Source organism: Electrophorus electricus, chromosome 2 (genome assembly GCF_041902795.1).
Source record: "Electrophorus electricus isolate QZ-2024a chromosome 2, ASM4190279v1, whole genome shotgun sequence".
NCBI lineage: Eukaryota > Metazoa > Chordata > Actinopteri > Gymnotiformes > Gymnotidae > Electrophorus > Electrophorus electricus.
The window spans coordinates 9,671,217-9,685,422 of NC_137498.1; the positions used below are offsets into that span (position 1 = coordinate 9,671,217).

A 14,206-nucleotide genomic window follows, 5' to 3' on the forward strand; every position below is an offset into this window, starting at 1 on the left:
CATTCTTTAAATGGAGAACAGCATTTTAAAGTCTGATTTCTGACTCAGTTACTGTTCAAATGGACAAACTACAACTGTATACATATTTTTACAAAAATGGCCCATCCAGTTACTGGCTTAGACACAGCGTTAGTGTAATTCTTATTACTTTATCTGACACCAAATCAAAGGTGATAAATTTGATTTTGAACCCTGACAGACTCAGAGGGGCCTGAATGTTGCACCAACTGCTGTGATCAGATCATCATATTGAATCAACATACAAGACAACACACTGGGAAAGAACTAAAAACTGATTTATAAATGAATCACAGGACAGTTAGAGAGATTGGAGCTTAATGTACGTCTGTCACATCGCTATGTCTGTTTTAGAATGACATAGTTCCGTATGACTTAAGTAATACGTGTATGAAACACTGATACATATGACAAACATCCCTAATGTTATAACTGCCCATGATTTGTGTGCTACAGACTGCCATGATTGGTTTGTCAAAACAAATGAAGACCCATTCAAATATCACTCAACAACTTTATTTCCATTCAGATGCCTGGGTTTGTGTACATCTGTATTCACTATGCCATCAGAAATAATCCAACAGTCTGTTAGTTTTTCTCATATCTGGTGTAAGGGAACTGGACTAAGTCTGAAAGGAGCATTTAATTTTAAGTTTAATTATAGCTAAATGAAGTCCCTTCTATATGTAGCTCACTAAACTAGCACAACCTTTAGCCTTTCATTGCTCCGAGATAATAGAGAGACTTGACTATATTTGTTGCTAATTGATATGAGAGAGAATTCAGTAGCACTCCCATCATACTGCTGACTAGACTGTGTGGGAGACGTCTACCACTACACAGTGGGGTCGGTTATCTTTCCCATGAACAGGATACTCCTGGTGTTCTTCTCCACAATGAAAACTAGGAACGGTCTGTTGACTTCTGTTTTGAAAAGCAATGACAAGGGCATGAATTCAAGAGTAGTTGCAGCTGCAGCCTGAGTGCCCTGCTCATCCACGCTGAGGATGGGCTTGTGCAGGACCTGTGGGGAAGGACCAATCTGGGCAGTCATTGAATGACACTTTAATGTATGTAAGCAGTAGATGCATTAACTTCTGAACAGTCCTTTGTGGACAACAGATGGAATTTGCCTGCTGCATCTCACCAGTGTGTTGACTGGATGTAAAAGCATTGTGCAGTGTGTTGATTGTAAAGTGTCCCTGGGTACTTGAAAGGCACTATACAAATGTAACTTCATATTGTGTCATATCAAGAGAGGCAAACCTAGAAATTCACTTTTTTTTTTATTTTATTTGAGGCTCAGAGTGCAGTCAAAATTCTACTGGATATTTAAGATGGGCAGTCTATTAACAATATTTCCCACACTCATAATGTGACACTCTAGACATGACAGCATTTCTCCACATACCTTGGAAACTGCCACCTTGGCTCCCTTACTGATTCCAGAGAAGTCTGCACTGTCTGAGAATGCATCAACCATTCCCATGTCCTCCAGAGTGTCCCCAAGACAGGAGGAAGCAGACACTGAGAACTTAGGCATATACAAGTCCAAAGTGCTGGAGAACAGACATGGTCAGTCATGCAAACGCACTCTTACATGGAATAGCACAAGCAAAAATATTTATTTAATACTTTTTTGTCATTGGTAACCTTGTCAGGGAGTAAAGGTTTTACTTTGTGGTAGTACTTAATATGTATAAATTAAAGTATATTTTAAAAAGCATTTCATGATACATTACATTTTTGTGGACTTTGTCCTTCCAGTACTTGAGGTGATCCTTACTGATGTGTTTCTCCACCTCCTCCATTTTTCCCTGGTCAGGCAGGACGATCATCATGGAGGCGTTTCCATTATATGGCAGCATGATAACAGACGTAAAGTTGCCCTGGTCATAGTAGAAGTCATATTCACCATTTCTGTTCATCATATCCACAGACACTGTGGTGTTCTCATCCACATGAAAGTCACCTTTGCTGGTGTCCTCCACTTTAAAAGCCTCTTGCCATTTACCTGACAGAGTGAAATACAAAACTGGTTACTGCAGTTCAGGTGAAATACATGAAAAATTATTTAATCTCTAGTGGGTTCTACTTGTCTACTCTTACCTTTGAAATGCATATAGTTGATGAGCATCATCACTGTGGCAGCATCCAGATTCTTGACCATATCAGTGATCATGTCCTTGGTCTTTTTGGCAATTAACTTGTTGATCTCTTGCACAGCGACTTCAGGTGTGGAAAAGTCCACACTGAAGGCTTCACCTTTGTAGAAGTGCTGGATATCTTTCAGAAACTTTTCTTCAGGCTTGAAGCCTTTTTGTACAGCTGCAGCTCCTCCTATCTCCAACACTAGGGCATCCTGGCTGTGGTCCAGCATGTGAAGAAGGTGCTCATAGCCTTCATTGACCTGATCAGCTGTGAGAGCACTGTAGTCCAGGGTGCTGAAGATTTGTGAATGGGTATCACCTTTGGCCCCCAGGGCCAGCATGGATAGAGCCATGGAGATACTCAGAGGAGAGAAGAAGATATTCTTGCCCTGGGTGTCAGGACGGCTGGCCAGCTTCTTGTAGAGGGAGAAGGCAAAGTCTGCATTGTGGGGTGAGAGTTTGTGGCAGTGTTTGTCTTCTCCATCGTGGTGGGGGTGGGCTGCATCGTTGCCATGATGGAGATGTTGATGGTGATCTGCTGAATGGTCATGATCATGATCCTGGTCCTTGATGCCTACAGTCCAGTCCACTGACAGTATGAGGACAACAATCAAACAGCACTGGACCTTTCCCCACATTTTAACACCTGCAGAAGCACTGCACAGATTTAAAATGTGTTACATGCAGGTTCATTTAAACAAAACTATTACATTAGAAAATAGTCAACACATGGATTTTCATAAGAGAGGTATATACGTGATAGCCTGCATGGAGACTACTTCTGAGTCTAGTCTTTAATTCAGTTTTTACATTTTTAAAGATGTAATAGATCACTGTTGAAGTGTTTGCCATTTAGTTCAAACAAGATCTGAGGAAAAAATTACTTGTATCTCCAGAATATCAGTCATCTTACAGTACATTTACTTACCATCCACGTCCTGTCAGCAGTAAACTATTGGGATTGAGTTCATACATTTTATAGCCTGTTTGGTGTAATCTGAGGTCAGTCCTTTAAACATTAACCACTGAGGGGCTGTTTCAAATAGAGCAGGAACATTGCACAGCATTTATCCTTTAGTTAACATTACTGATGCCAAAACCGTGTACGCTGGCATCGTTACCTCTGGTATTGATTCCTGTGAGGCTGTGTAGTCTCATTCCAAACTCAGCTGCTGCGGTCTTCGAATACACTAACTGATCTGTGTACATAAGTGCAGTTCTTTTTATCAGCTATACAGGATGGCAGTCTTTTTTCATATTAGCTAACATGTACTTAGTACTTTCAGAGCTCTTTGTATTCTCGGTACCACTGACCTCTCTGAGAACCTTCACACAACTTGAATGATTCCTCGCCATCGCAAGTTTTGAAAGCTTTTTGAAAGCACACATTTGGCCACAAAGCACATTTCAGTCTCAGGTGTATGCATTTTTATTTTATTTATTTACCTCATATTTCAATTTAAGCCTGTATCATTAGCTCTGCTGTCATCATTTGTCATCGGGATCAGCTGCAAACTCTCTCTGAGCCTTTATGTGGTTTAAATGCATAGACGTACTGTAGCATGAGCTGATGGTGTAACATTTATTTGCCTTTACAAAGAAAAAACGCATATAATTATATATTAAGATAATTAAGACAAGATTTTCTGTTTTATTAACTCCAAACATCTTTCACTGGTTAATGCTGGTTATACTTTTTCTTCTTGAATAAAGTGCATAGATCTTGTTGCATTTCTAGAATCATGCAAGACAGATGCATGACGCACCGAAGTCTCCACTGAGTCACCAATGTAAAGAGAAAGATCGAGACTCTACGGATCCACCTCGTTTGACACGAGGAATTCCTGCTATGCCCAACGTAACTTAGCCTGTAAATCACACATAAGGTTAGAGTGACAATAGTAAGACATCTTAAATGACATCACATTAATATTAATCCAAATGGCGTGGAAAGGGAGATATGTTTTACAAACGGTTGGTTGTCCACATGTATTTTTTTCACTGCATCTCCTCACATCCCTCCTCTAATCAAGCCCTTAATACAGTTCTGGATTTCAAAATATTACTAAACGTGCGTAACTCGTGGAAGGTGGAGGGCGAACACACGTGCGTAGTACCATCGTCTCTGACATGCGAGTGAGCGGAATCAAAAACAGGAGAAAACAAACTATAGACAGAACAGTGAAAAGGAACAAGTTTAATAAACACCAGGAGAACACAATACAGGACAAAACCAAGGAACAAACAAAAGAAGAACAGGCTAATCAGGGTGAGGATGAACACTACGTAAATTAGGGAAATAAATATTTAAGGAAAGACAAACGGGAAAACAACGAAGCATAAAACTAAGACAAGCGAGGGAAGAAGAAACAAGGAAGGGGAGCACACAGAAGCGGCTACTTTAGACAAACACAGGTAACAGAACTAAAAGGAAAACCGCACAACACTATCGTATATGAAAATGCTAAAGAAACCTAAACATAAACGAAGCAACGGGAGAACACCTGACGCGAATAGAAAAAGCAACGTAGACCAGAGAGCAGTGAGAAAGTACAACGGACGAGGGAACAGAATAAAACAGAGAGAGAGAGAGAGAGAGAGAGAGAGAGAGAGAGAGAGAGAGAGAGAGAGAGAGAGAGAGAGAGAGAGAGAGAGAGAGGATAGTGGGAAAACAAGTAAGTGGTTAGGTAGTCATGGAAACGGGCGGCGCTCCGGTCTGTGAGCATGACATGCCAACCCATTATGTTTTACTGCCCCTCAAAGAAAGCAATCTAGATGTGGAGCTGTTGAAGTATATTGTTAATTTTATTCTAAAAGGGAGAACAGCATTGTGCACGCAGTGAATTTTGATTTTCAGTTCAGTTCCAGCTCACATGGAATTAAACCCCTTATATGTTTTATTTAGCACATGATTCTATTGGTAAGGTTATGAATCTTGTCTCTGCAGTGCCTGGCATGCCAGTATTACTGAGATTCCTTATGATCATGTTCTTTGCTAACCTACATACAAAGAGTGAAATGTTCAAATGTTGTGTCCAGTGTTCATTTGATCCCAAAGTTAGCTGAAGAGTATTTGTACTTTTTCTGCTATTCTAACAAGATAAGGAAAGCAGACTTAAGCTTGTGAGATTTTTTATTGACTTAGTAGATTTGGTTTGGCACAAGTTCAGGACATGAGCTGAATAAACTGTTTTGTGAACTCTGATAGAATAAGAGGTCTGAGAGTTGGTACCAACTTCTGTGGAAAGTTCTTCATGGTCAGCCAGCATGCATGAAGAGCAAACAAACTGGAAGCTTGTATCATTACATTTGTCTCCTTGCCATGTCTGTTTTGTATATTTTCCAGTTCCGAAGGATTCAGTGAGACATGTATGAAATGATTGATTAAGAATTTGAGCAGGATTGCTAATGTTACATGTGACTCTAATTTACATATTACAGACCTCCCAGTGGAGCTGATGAGTGACTGATGGAGCTGATGTCTACCTGGTGGAGTTATGGTGTACCTGGTGAAGATGAGGTCTGCCTGGTGGAGGTCCACCTGATGGAGATGAGGTACATATGGTGGATCTGAGGTGTGCCTTAATACTACTTAATTGAAGCACACACAAATTGTCACAGCATGTTTATATTTCCCCCTAAGATAATGTAAGAGAAATGATAAACATTAACTTCCTGTCACACACTTCACCTTTTAGTTAACTGTTGGAAAATCTACTTATATTGTAAAACATTCCTTGATGACACTAAGCAGTAAGTAGGAATCTTTTTTTTTTTCTTTCCCATCCTGAAGGTACTAAGGAGATTAATCACACTATTTGTCTTTTTTTTTTTCCCCCTAATTCACAGCCCCAATCCACAGGAAAATTTCCCCAGTACAATTTTAGCTTCAACAGTTTTTTTTGGGAAGGATCAATCTGGCATTCTCTTGATTTTTGTTTAAGGTAACATTAGCTAATGTTACTCCCAGAGTGTCCTTTTTAGCAAGAGGAACCATATGAATCAAAATAATGATAACTCAGGATATGACATCATACACATCACAACTGATAATGTAACATCAAACTAATGACATCACATAATGTAAAGGCAACCTGGTGAATTTTATGTAGAATGTAACATATAGAATAAGTACTCTGAGTTGTGTTAATTGTGTAACATTGACTTAAACTTTTTGAGATGTTGAGAGAGACACCTTGAGAGAAATGTTAGCACTGAATATATGTTTAGCACACAATCTTTAGTAAATCCTTCATACAAAACTGGAAACTGAACAGCAACCTCAACAAAAAAAGAACTAAGATTTACTAAATGGCTCCATTTGTGTTTGTCTATGGTGCTGAAACTAACTCTGTAATTTCAGCACCATGGGCAGCAGGCAGGCTGTCTAGGACTTCAGAACTCTCTCAGAAGTGCTTTGCTTTACTTAATAATACCTTTGTGCACAAGGGACTCAGTCTCTCTTACAGAGTAATTGTAAGGAGAGTGAGCCCTCTGAGTGAGCCCATGGTCACACATACTTTCTTTAGTTCCTCTACACCCTTGTGGTTTCCCTGACCCCCCTGCTGTTCCTGAAGTACTCCTTTCCTGGACGACAGCCAACTCACTCTTTCCATCACATTTGACAGCTGTAATCACGCACATGGTTCCTGTTATTCAGCTCTTGTGTTCTGTCCTCTCAGAGCAAGAGACACACTAAAGTTTAGCAATTATAAAAAATAAAGGGATAAAGGGTTCAGGAAAGTGAGAACAGGTTTGTGCTGTGTCAACACTGGGCACAGTGGACTTAAATAAAACGTTGAAATATCTTCTGCCCGAGCTGTGACTGATTTCCAGAGCTGCACCACAACCATGAATACAGATGCATGCGTTCTTTCACAGGTGAAGAATGTACAAAAAAGGGAGGAAGTGCCAGTTTCTGTCTGAAGAGTCAGACAAAGCAAACAAAGAGAAACTAAGAATGGGCACAGAAGACAATGAAAGAAACTCAACGTAACAATAACTGTTACAGCACTTAAAAAAGGGGGTTTAAAAGGAAAGAAAGAAAGACATAACGACACAGGTGGCACAGTGACTGAGACGGAGCACACGCGACCTGTGCGTGGCACGGCACAACAGCAAAACACAAAGATCCTTTAAACAAAAGACACAATATAAACAAAAGCCACGTGGTAGCTGCCACCGTAGCCAGACGGAGGGCACCGTTACAGTCTCCCCCACCAAAGACACGCCTCCCAGTGGTCATGGACACAGACTCGGGAGGTGGAGCAGGGAAACACGGCCACACCAGTTTGTTTCAAGTGCTAATAAAATTTCACTAGTCCAGTTGATACATGTACATATTTAAGAGTCAGGTAACATGTAAGATATGATCAGGTGTTGTCCTGTTTACCAATTATGAATTATGACAATTAATTTTATTTCACAATTCCCTTTGGATTCATATATAAACCATTAAATCAGATGCATTTGTTTTTGTCTACAAACTCACAGACCCTGTGTCCCAAGTTGTCTCTCTGTTTCTAGTAAAGTGTGTTGTGAGTATATAAAAGTATGTGTGTTATTTAGAAACCATGCTGTAGCATTGTAGCATTAGATATGATCTGAAAACGTATTGTAAAAGTTGATAAATTTGATAAAGACTTGGTTATTAGGCTACCAATTTATCAATTTATCATTCTGGCAGTTATTTTTATCAGGTGGATTTTACAGTTTATATATATATATATATATATATATATATATATATATATATATATATATACACACACACAGATATCTATGCACTAAGACAAATAAGCAAATAATCATAGTTAGTAATCATTACCTGGTGACAGTAAATGTTACTTCTTTAACCAAATAAATCTTGGCGGTAACAGTACAGTACAATTTACATTAGTGCAATAGATCATTATGCCTTTGTAGGAATAGGCACTGTATTTACTCATAATTAAGAGAATGGAGTCAAAATGTAGGATAATCAACTGAGTTCTTCTGAGTTTACATGTAAAAAAAAAAAATTCAAACCAACAATTTACAATCTAGTAAAAACTGCAATCTAACTTTTTATCACTAGGTGGACACATGCTACAATTTTATGTAAATCATATATATATATATATATATATATATATATATATATATATATATATATATATATATATATATATATATATATATATATATATATATATATATATATATATACACAGATATCTATGCACTAAGACAAATAAGCAAATAATCATAGTTAGTAATCATTACCTGGTGACAGTAAATGTTACTTCTTTAACCAAATAAATCTTGGCGGTAACAGTACAGTACAATTTACATTAGTGCAATAGATCATTATGCCTTTGTAGGAATAGGCACTGTATTTACTCATAATTAAGAGAATGGAGTCAAAATGTAGGATAATCAACTGAGTTCTTCTGAGTTTACATGTAAAAAAAAAAATTTTCAAACCAACAATTTACATCTAGTAAAAACTGCAATCTAACTTTTTACCACTAGGTGGACCCATGCTACAATTTTATGTAAATCATATGGCAACACTGGGATTATAACATTACAAATTTCTTATCAAGACTTATAATTTATTTGTAAAAAGTCCAATTTTCTATAAGACTGATGTTTTTTATTGACTTACATAATTCATACCTTTAGCCTGTACGTTATTGCATGGACCAAGAAAAGGCTTTTGATACGCAGAAGCAGAAAGCAACAGTACATTTGTGGTGTGAGTAGAGTTCACATCTCTAATGGTGGAGTGACATTCTTACAGAGTGAAGACCAGTTTTTGACCAACAAACACGTTACTCCTGCAAACAAATTCCATATCAAATTTGAAACTGAATCACACTACTCGAGATGAACATGTGCAATTAAAATCCACCCTGACTTATGTTTCATGCACTGCACTGTGTATAAAAATAATGTTCTGAAATTAAATACTCCTTTAAACATCTGTTCAAACATTTTTAAAAGTCTCAGGTAGCCAGTTCTGTGGCTGCTGTAATTCCACCTGCTGTTGTAACAGACACGGTTGTGTGTAATATCACGAGAGAGAGAGAGAGAGAGAGAGAGAGAGAGAGAGAGAGAGAGAGAGAGGGGGGGGGGGGAGCGACCGTCACCTTTCTGCTTGTCTTCTCAACATTCCTTTTTCTTTGGTAACGCTGTACGGTGCTTTTTACTGTTTCCTTTACATATAAATACAGTGATGGTAGCCGTGTGACCTGGCTTGAAGTGGTCCAGGAGAGAATAAAAGTCTTTCAGATTGTCCACACCAGTGTGTGTGTCACTCCATGTTAACTCCACGCATCACGGTTACCCCGTAGCACCTTTTCCTCATTCCAAGTAAGAAGCGTTACACTGTTTTCATTAATAAGCCTCTGAAGTACTTTGGGTGTCGTAGTGAATTGAACTGACCAAACAGCAGTGAGGGAGGTTATATTGGGTCTCACCCCCTGAGCTTCTACATCGTGTCTCTGTGACAAAGGACAGAGCCACTTAACTAAGAATGAGACCGTCCTCACTGACAATGTGAGAATATCTGATAGATCACTGAATGATAAGGAAGAAAGAGGACGTATCACATGACAACTTACAAAACCTACCGCATCTCTATATTTGGTGTGTGTGTGTGTGTGTGTGTGTGGTGGTTAGTTTGTCAGAGTTTCATCTGAATACACTTCTTCTCCACTATAAGTGTTCTTGTGAAGTGATTCAGTAGACTGTGTTGAAGAGTGTGTACGGTGTGTATCAGCAGTCCTGCTGTAGCTGTGTGTAGTGTGTGTGTAACTCAGTAAGAATGCAGGTGTGTGTTTATCTGCTCCTTGTGCTCCACGCTGCTGATGGTGAGTGTTACCTTCTCACTACAGGTGTTGTCATGGACACCGACTCGGGAGGTGGAGCAGGGAAACACGGCCACACAAGCACAGTTCACTGAACCGTGCATGACCACACCATCCTGTGGGAGGGATGCAGCAGAGCCCAGGCACGGGAACACAGCGCCACCTAGAGCCTGGGGCATGTTAAACACCACATCATCCAGGGGCAGAGCATGGTAAACATCGCTCCACCAGGGCGTAGGGCATAATAAACACAATGCCATGTAGGCCCAGGGCACAGTAAGTCCTCAAGATGACACTGTTTCTCATGGTGAGACCAAGGTTTCTGTCCTATAGTGTAGTGGACAGCATACAATCTACATAGTGCAGCTTTCACTTTATTTGGAGAATTCAGTCCATGATTGTAGACGTTTATTTAATAATCTATAGACTGTCAACTTGTTTATTTTAGCTTTCACTTTAATTGGACATTCCAGTCTATGGCTGTATATGTTTAGTCGACAGTCTATATAACATCAGTTTGTTTGACCAACAAACACGTTACTCCTGCAAAAGCAAACAAATTCCACATCAAATTTGAAACTGAGTCACACTACTCAAACTGAACACGTGCAATTAAAATACACTCTGACTTATGTTTCATGCACTGTGGGTAAAAACAAACAAACAATGCTCTGAAATTAAATGCTCCTTTAAACACTTTTCACACTTTTTTTTTAAAGTGTCAGGTAGCCAGTTCTGTGGCTGCCGTAATTCCACCTGCTGTTGTAACAGACACAGTTGTACAATTTTTTTTTTCCCAATATTTTAGTAAAAAGATACATTATAGGACAGTGCCAAACTTATGAAACACTCTCACCCTCATCCTGTGGTTCGGTGACATTTGAAGGTTCAAGCATCATTAGTCACATGTTATTAGTAACTTTAGTGCTAACATTAGTGGTAACAGTAACTGATACAATCTTCGGGACACTGTGTGATACAAGCTTCGATGTCTTAGTATCAAACGTTCCATCACAGTTTTATTGCTTCTGCACAGTTCCTGTATCGTTGTTCTCCTTTTTTGGTGTTCTGTTTAGTCAGTGTTTAGTTTGCATCATTTTGTTACTTCTGACGTTATGTCTACCTGTTTTGGAAATGAAGAACTTTTGTTTACACATGTGCGTATGCCCAGAGAACAGAGACTCTGTCAGCAAAAAAAAATCTGAGACGGTCCACCCCAACTTTAAGTTTCTGTCTAACACTGACAAACTGCCCATCCTACTGGGCGAAAAGAAGGAAAGCAGCACTTTAGCTGGGTGATGCATATCTGCCTCCCATAAGATGAGGGACAGTGATTAACCCACCCAAACACACACACACACACACACACACACACACACACACACACACATACACACACACACACACACACACACACACACACACACACACACACACACAGACTATATTACCCAGTTTATAAAAGTTACCTAACTATTTATCATTATTAACTATTTATTATTATTAACTATTTGTTATTATTAAGTATTTATTATCAACTATTTATTATTATTAACTTTTTATTCTTTTTCATCCTTTTCATTTTTTTATTTTCCTTTCTTTTCACTTCTTCCCTTTTACTTCTTCTAATTATTATTATTTCAGACCAATTATTGTTTCTCTTCAAGTTCTTTTATAACAGAATTCTTAATTTCCATGATTGCAAAGGTTGTAATGTTGTGTAATGTTCATGTTGTAATACCGCTTTGGCAATACTATAGTTGTATATGGTCATACCAATAAAGCTTACTGAACTGAAATGAACTGAGAGAGAGAGAGAGACAGAGAGACAGAGAGACTCGACCCAGGAGCCCCTAATTCATTCACTCTCAGAAAATGACTGAAGGACACACTGCACCTACAGAGCCCTGCAGCTTCAGACGTAGCCAACGTATCACCACCGCTGACACACAGAGAACTGAACACATCTGCTTGGCCAAACTGTACATACATCAGTTCTGTAGTACAAAATCTAAACTTGTTAAATACATAACAGCCCTGAACCCTCATTACTTATAACTGATCACACTTTTCTAATCTTGCAGAGGCTCCATATAAACCTGTAAATCCTCCTCCAGTGGACACTGATACAACAAGTCCAACAGCTTCAACTAAACCTACTACTACAATGACATCTCCAACAGGTTAGAAGACATTCAGTACATCATCTACCAAGGGAGGTAACACACATTGGTTTAACGAGTGTGGGGCAGGATGCACGCATGAGTTATCTTTGATGTGGTTTTTAATGAAAATGAAAGCACACGTGAACATACCCACCCCAACGTGCAGCTCCTGAAGTGCATACCAGCTGACAAGTGAACCCGAGGCCAGTGTAACATGGCAGGGTCTGGGCTGGGGACAGAAACCTTGACAGGGACATCTGGAAAAAGAGAAAAAAAGTCTGTTGGGTGAGGGGTGGAAACAGAACCCTGTGCTGCAACCAGAAACCTGACAGCAGGCTGGACAGGAAACTGACACCAGGACTCAGGGACAGGAGAGGACAGGATTCCAGGCTGGACAGTGGGATGGACTGGAGGTCATCTGAGAGGAGGTGCAGGAACCTCTACAGGATTAGAATGGGAGATGGGCTGGACAGGGGCGGGACAACAGGAACTGGAACCACAACTGTAATTGGGACAGTTACACAGACAGTAATGGGGACAGAAAAAGACAGACACTGGCATTGGTAGGGTAACAATGAAAGGTCATGACAGTCCCAGTACAACAGAGACGTGACAGGAGGTGGCCAAGCCACACACATAAAAACACATGCACCCGCATCCATGCACATTCATACAAACAAAAACATACACACACACACACAGCTGCTTCAGGATGGCCAGACCCACATTTGAAGGACCTGGAGAAAAACATCATTTTACACACACCCTAAATGTACCTAGTGATCCCCCCCCCCCCATGGTTTTGTGGGCTTTAGGTTCTCCTGTGATCCAGCTATAAACTTCATATTTTAATCAGTCAGTCACTGACTCTGGCAGCATGGATGTGGGTGATGTTGATGACATCAAGCAGGTCAGTAGAACAGACCCTCCCACATGACCCTTTTGGTTCGCCCAGTTAATGTGCAGTCTGTGAAAAACACCTGATGGAAACAGTTCAAAATTCCCAGGATGAGGGCCTCTGCCATCCTTTTTGAGTATCAAACAGGCCTTGACATCCAAAGTAACCCACAGTAACATGCACACTTTTTAGAAATATAGTCTACTGAATGTTCTACACTTACAGTGGAGAGGAAGTGTATTCAAATGAAATTTTGACAAACTTCTAACCCCAACAGACACACCAAATATTTTTACTACCCTGTTTGGTCAGTTCATTTCACTATCAGTTCAAAGGGATTTTTTCTTCTTATTAATGAAAATAGCAGGTGGAATTAAAGCAGCTAAAGAATTGGCTACCTGAGACTTTTAAAAAGCGTTGAACAGATGTTAAGGAGCATTTTAATTTCAGAGCATTCTTATTACCCTCAAAGCAGTTTGTTAAGCATCTGGATGGTCAACCCTCAGTGAGGAGTCCGGTTTCATCTTTGTGAACCTCAGATGCCTGGAGAGAAGTCCTGAGCTGCACACAGGACACTGGAACCATTTGTCAGAGGATATTTGAAGAGTACCAACAATGGTGTGCAGCTTAGCATTGAAAAGTCATGGAAATACAATGGTAAGCCACCATGTTCATTGTATTTCAATATCCTTCCAACCTGTTCCAATCAAGATAAAATTACCTTCATTACCTCTCGTCTAACTGACAAAGCTCTTAACTGGCCGACTGCCATCTGGGCTAACGTATAACTGGCATCTTATGACGATTTTATTGAGCAATTCAAGGCTGTGTTCGATCACCCACATGAGGAAAGAGCCTGTGGGGAGATACTTACCAAATTACACCAAGGCAATCATTCTGTGGCCAACTACAGACGAGAATTCTGTAAAGTCGCTGCTGGCAGCAGATGGAATGAGGCGGCGTTGATCGTCACTTTCCGTAACGGTCTCAGTGTAGAGGTTTTACATGAACTGGCTTGCTGAGATGAAAAGTTAGATTTAAATCGGCTTATAGCTCTTTCTATACATCTGGATCATTTCATCCAAGAACGAAAACCATGTAGAACTAGTAGTTCTCGCCATA

The 14,206-nt window shown here is 39.7% G+C and overlaps 1 protein-coding gene across 1 annotated transcript; it reads right to left on the bottom strand.

Annotated features, from left to right (window-relative positions):
* Positions 1 to 853: 853 nt before the first annotated feature.
* On the bottom strand, positions 854 to 2,811 carry LOC145660170 (alpha-1-antitrypsin homolog). Its single transcript, XM_081724294.1, has 4 exons — positions 2,128 to 2,811; positions 1,773 to 2,032; positions 1,430 to 1,588; positions 854 to 1,042 (listed from the first exon to the last, which is right to left on the bottom strand). Exons 1-4 carry the CDS (start codon positions 2,804 to 2,806, stop codon positions 854 to 856), a joined length of 1,287 nt encoding a protein of 428 aa, XP_081580420.1. The 5' UTR covers positions 2,807 to 2,811.
* Between the last annotated feature and the right edge of the window lie 11,395 nt (positions 2,812 to 14,206).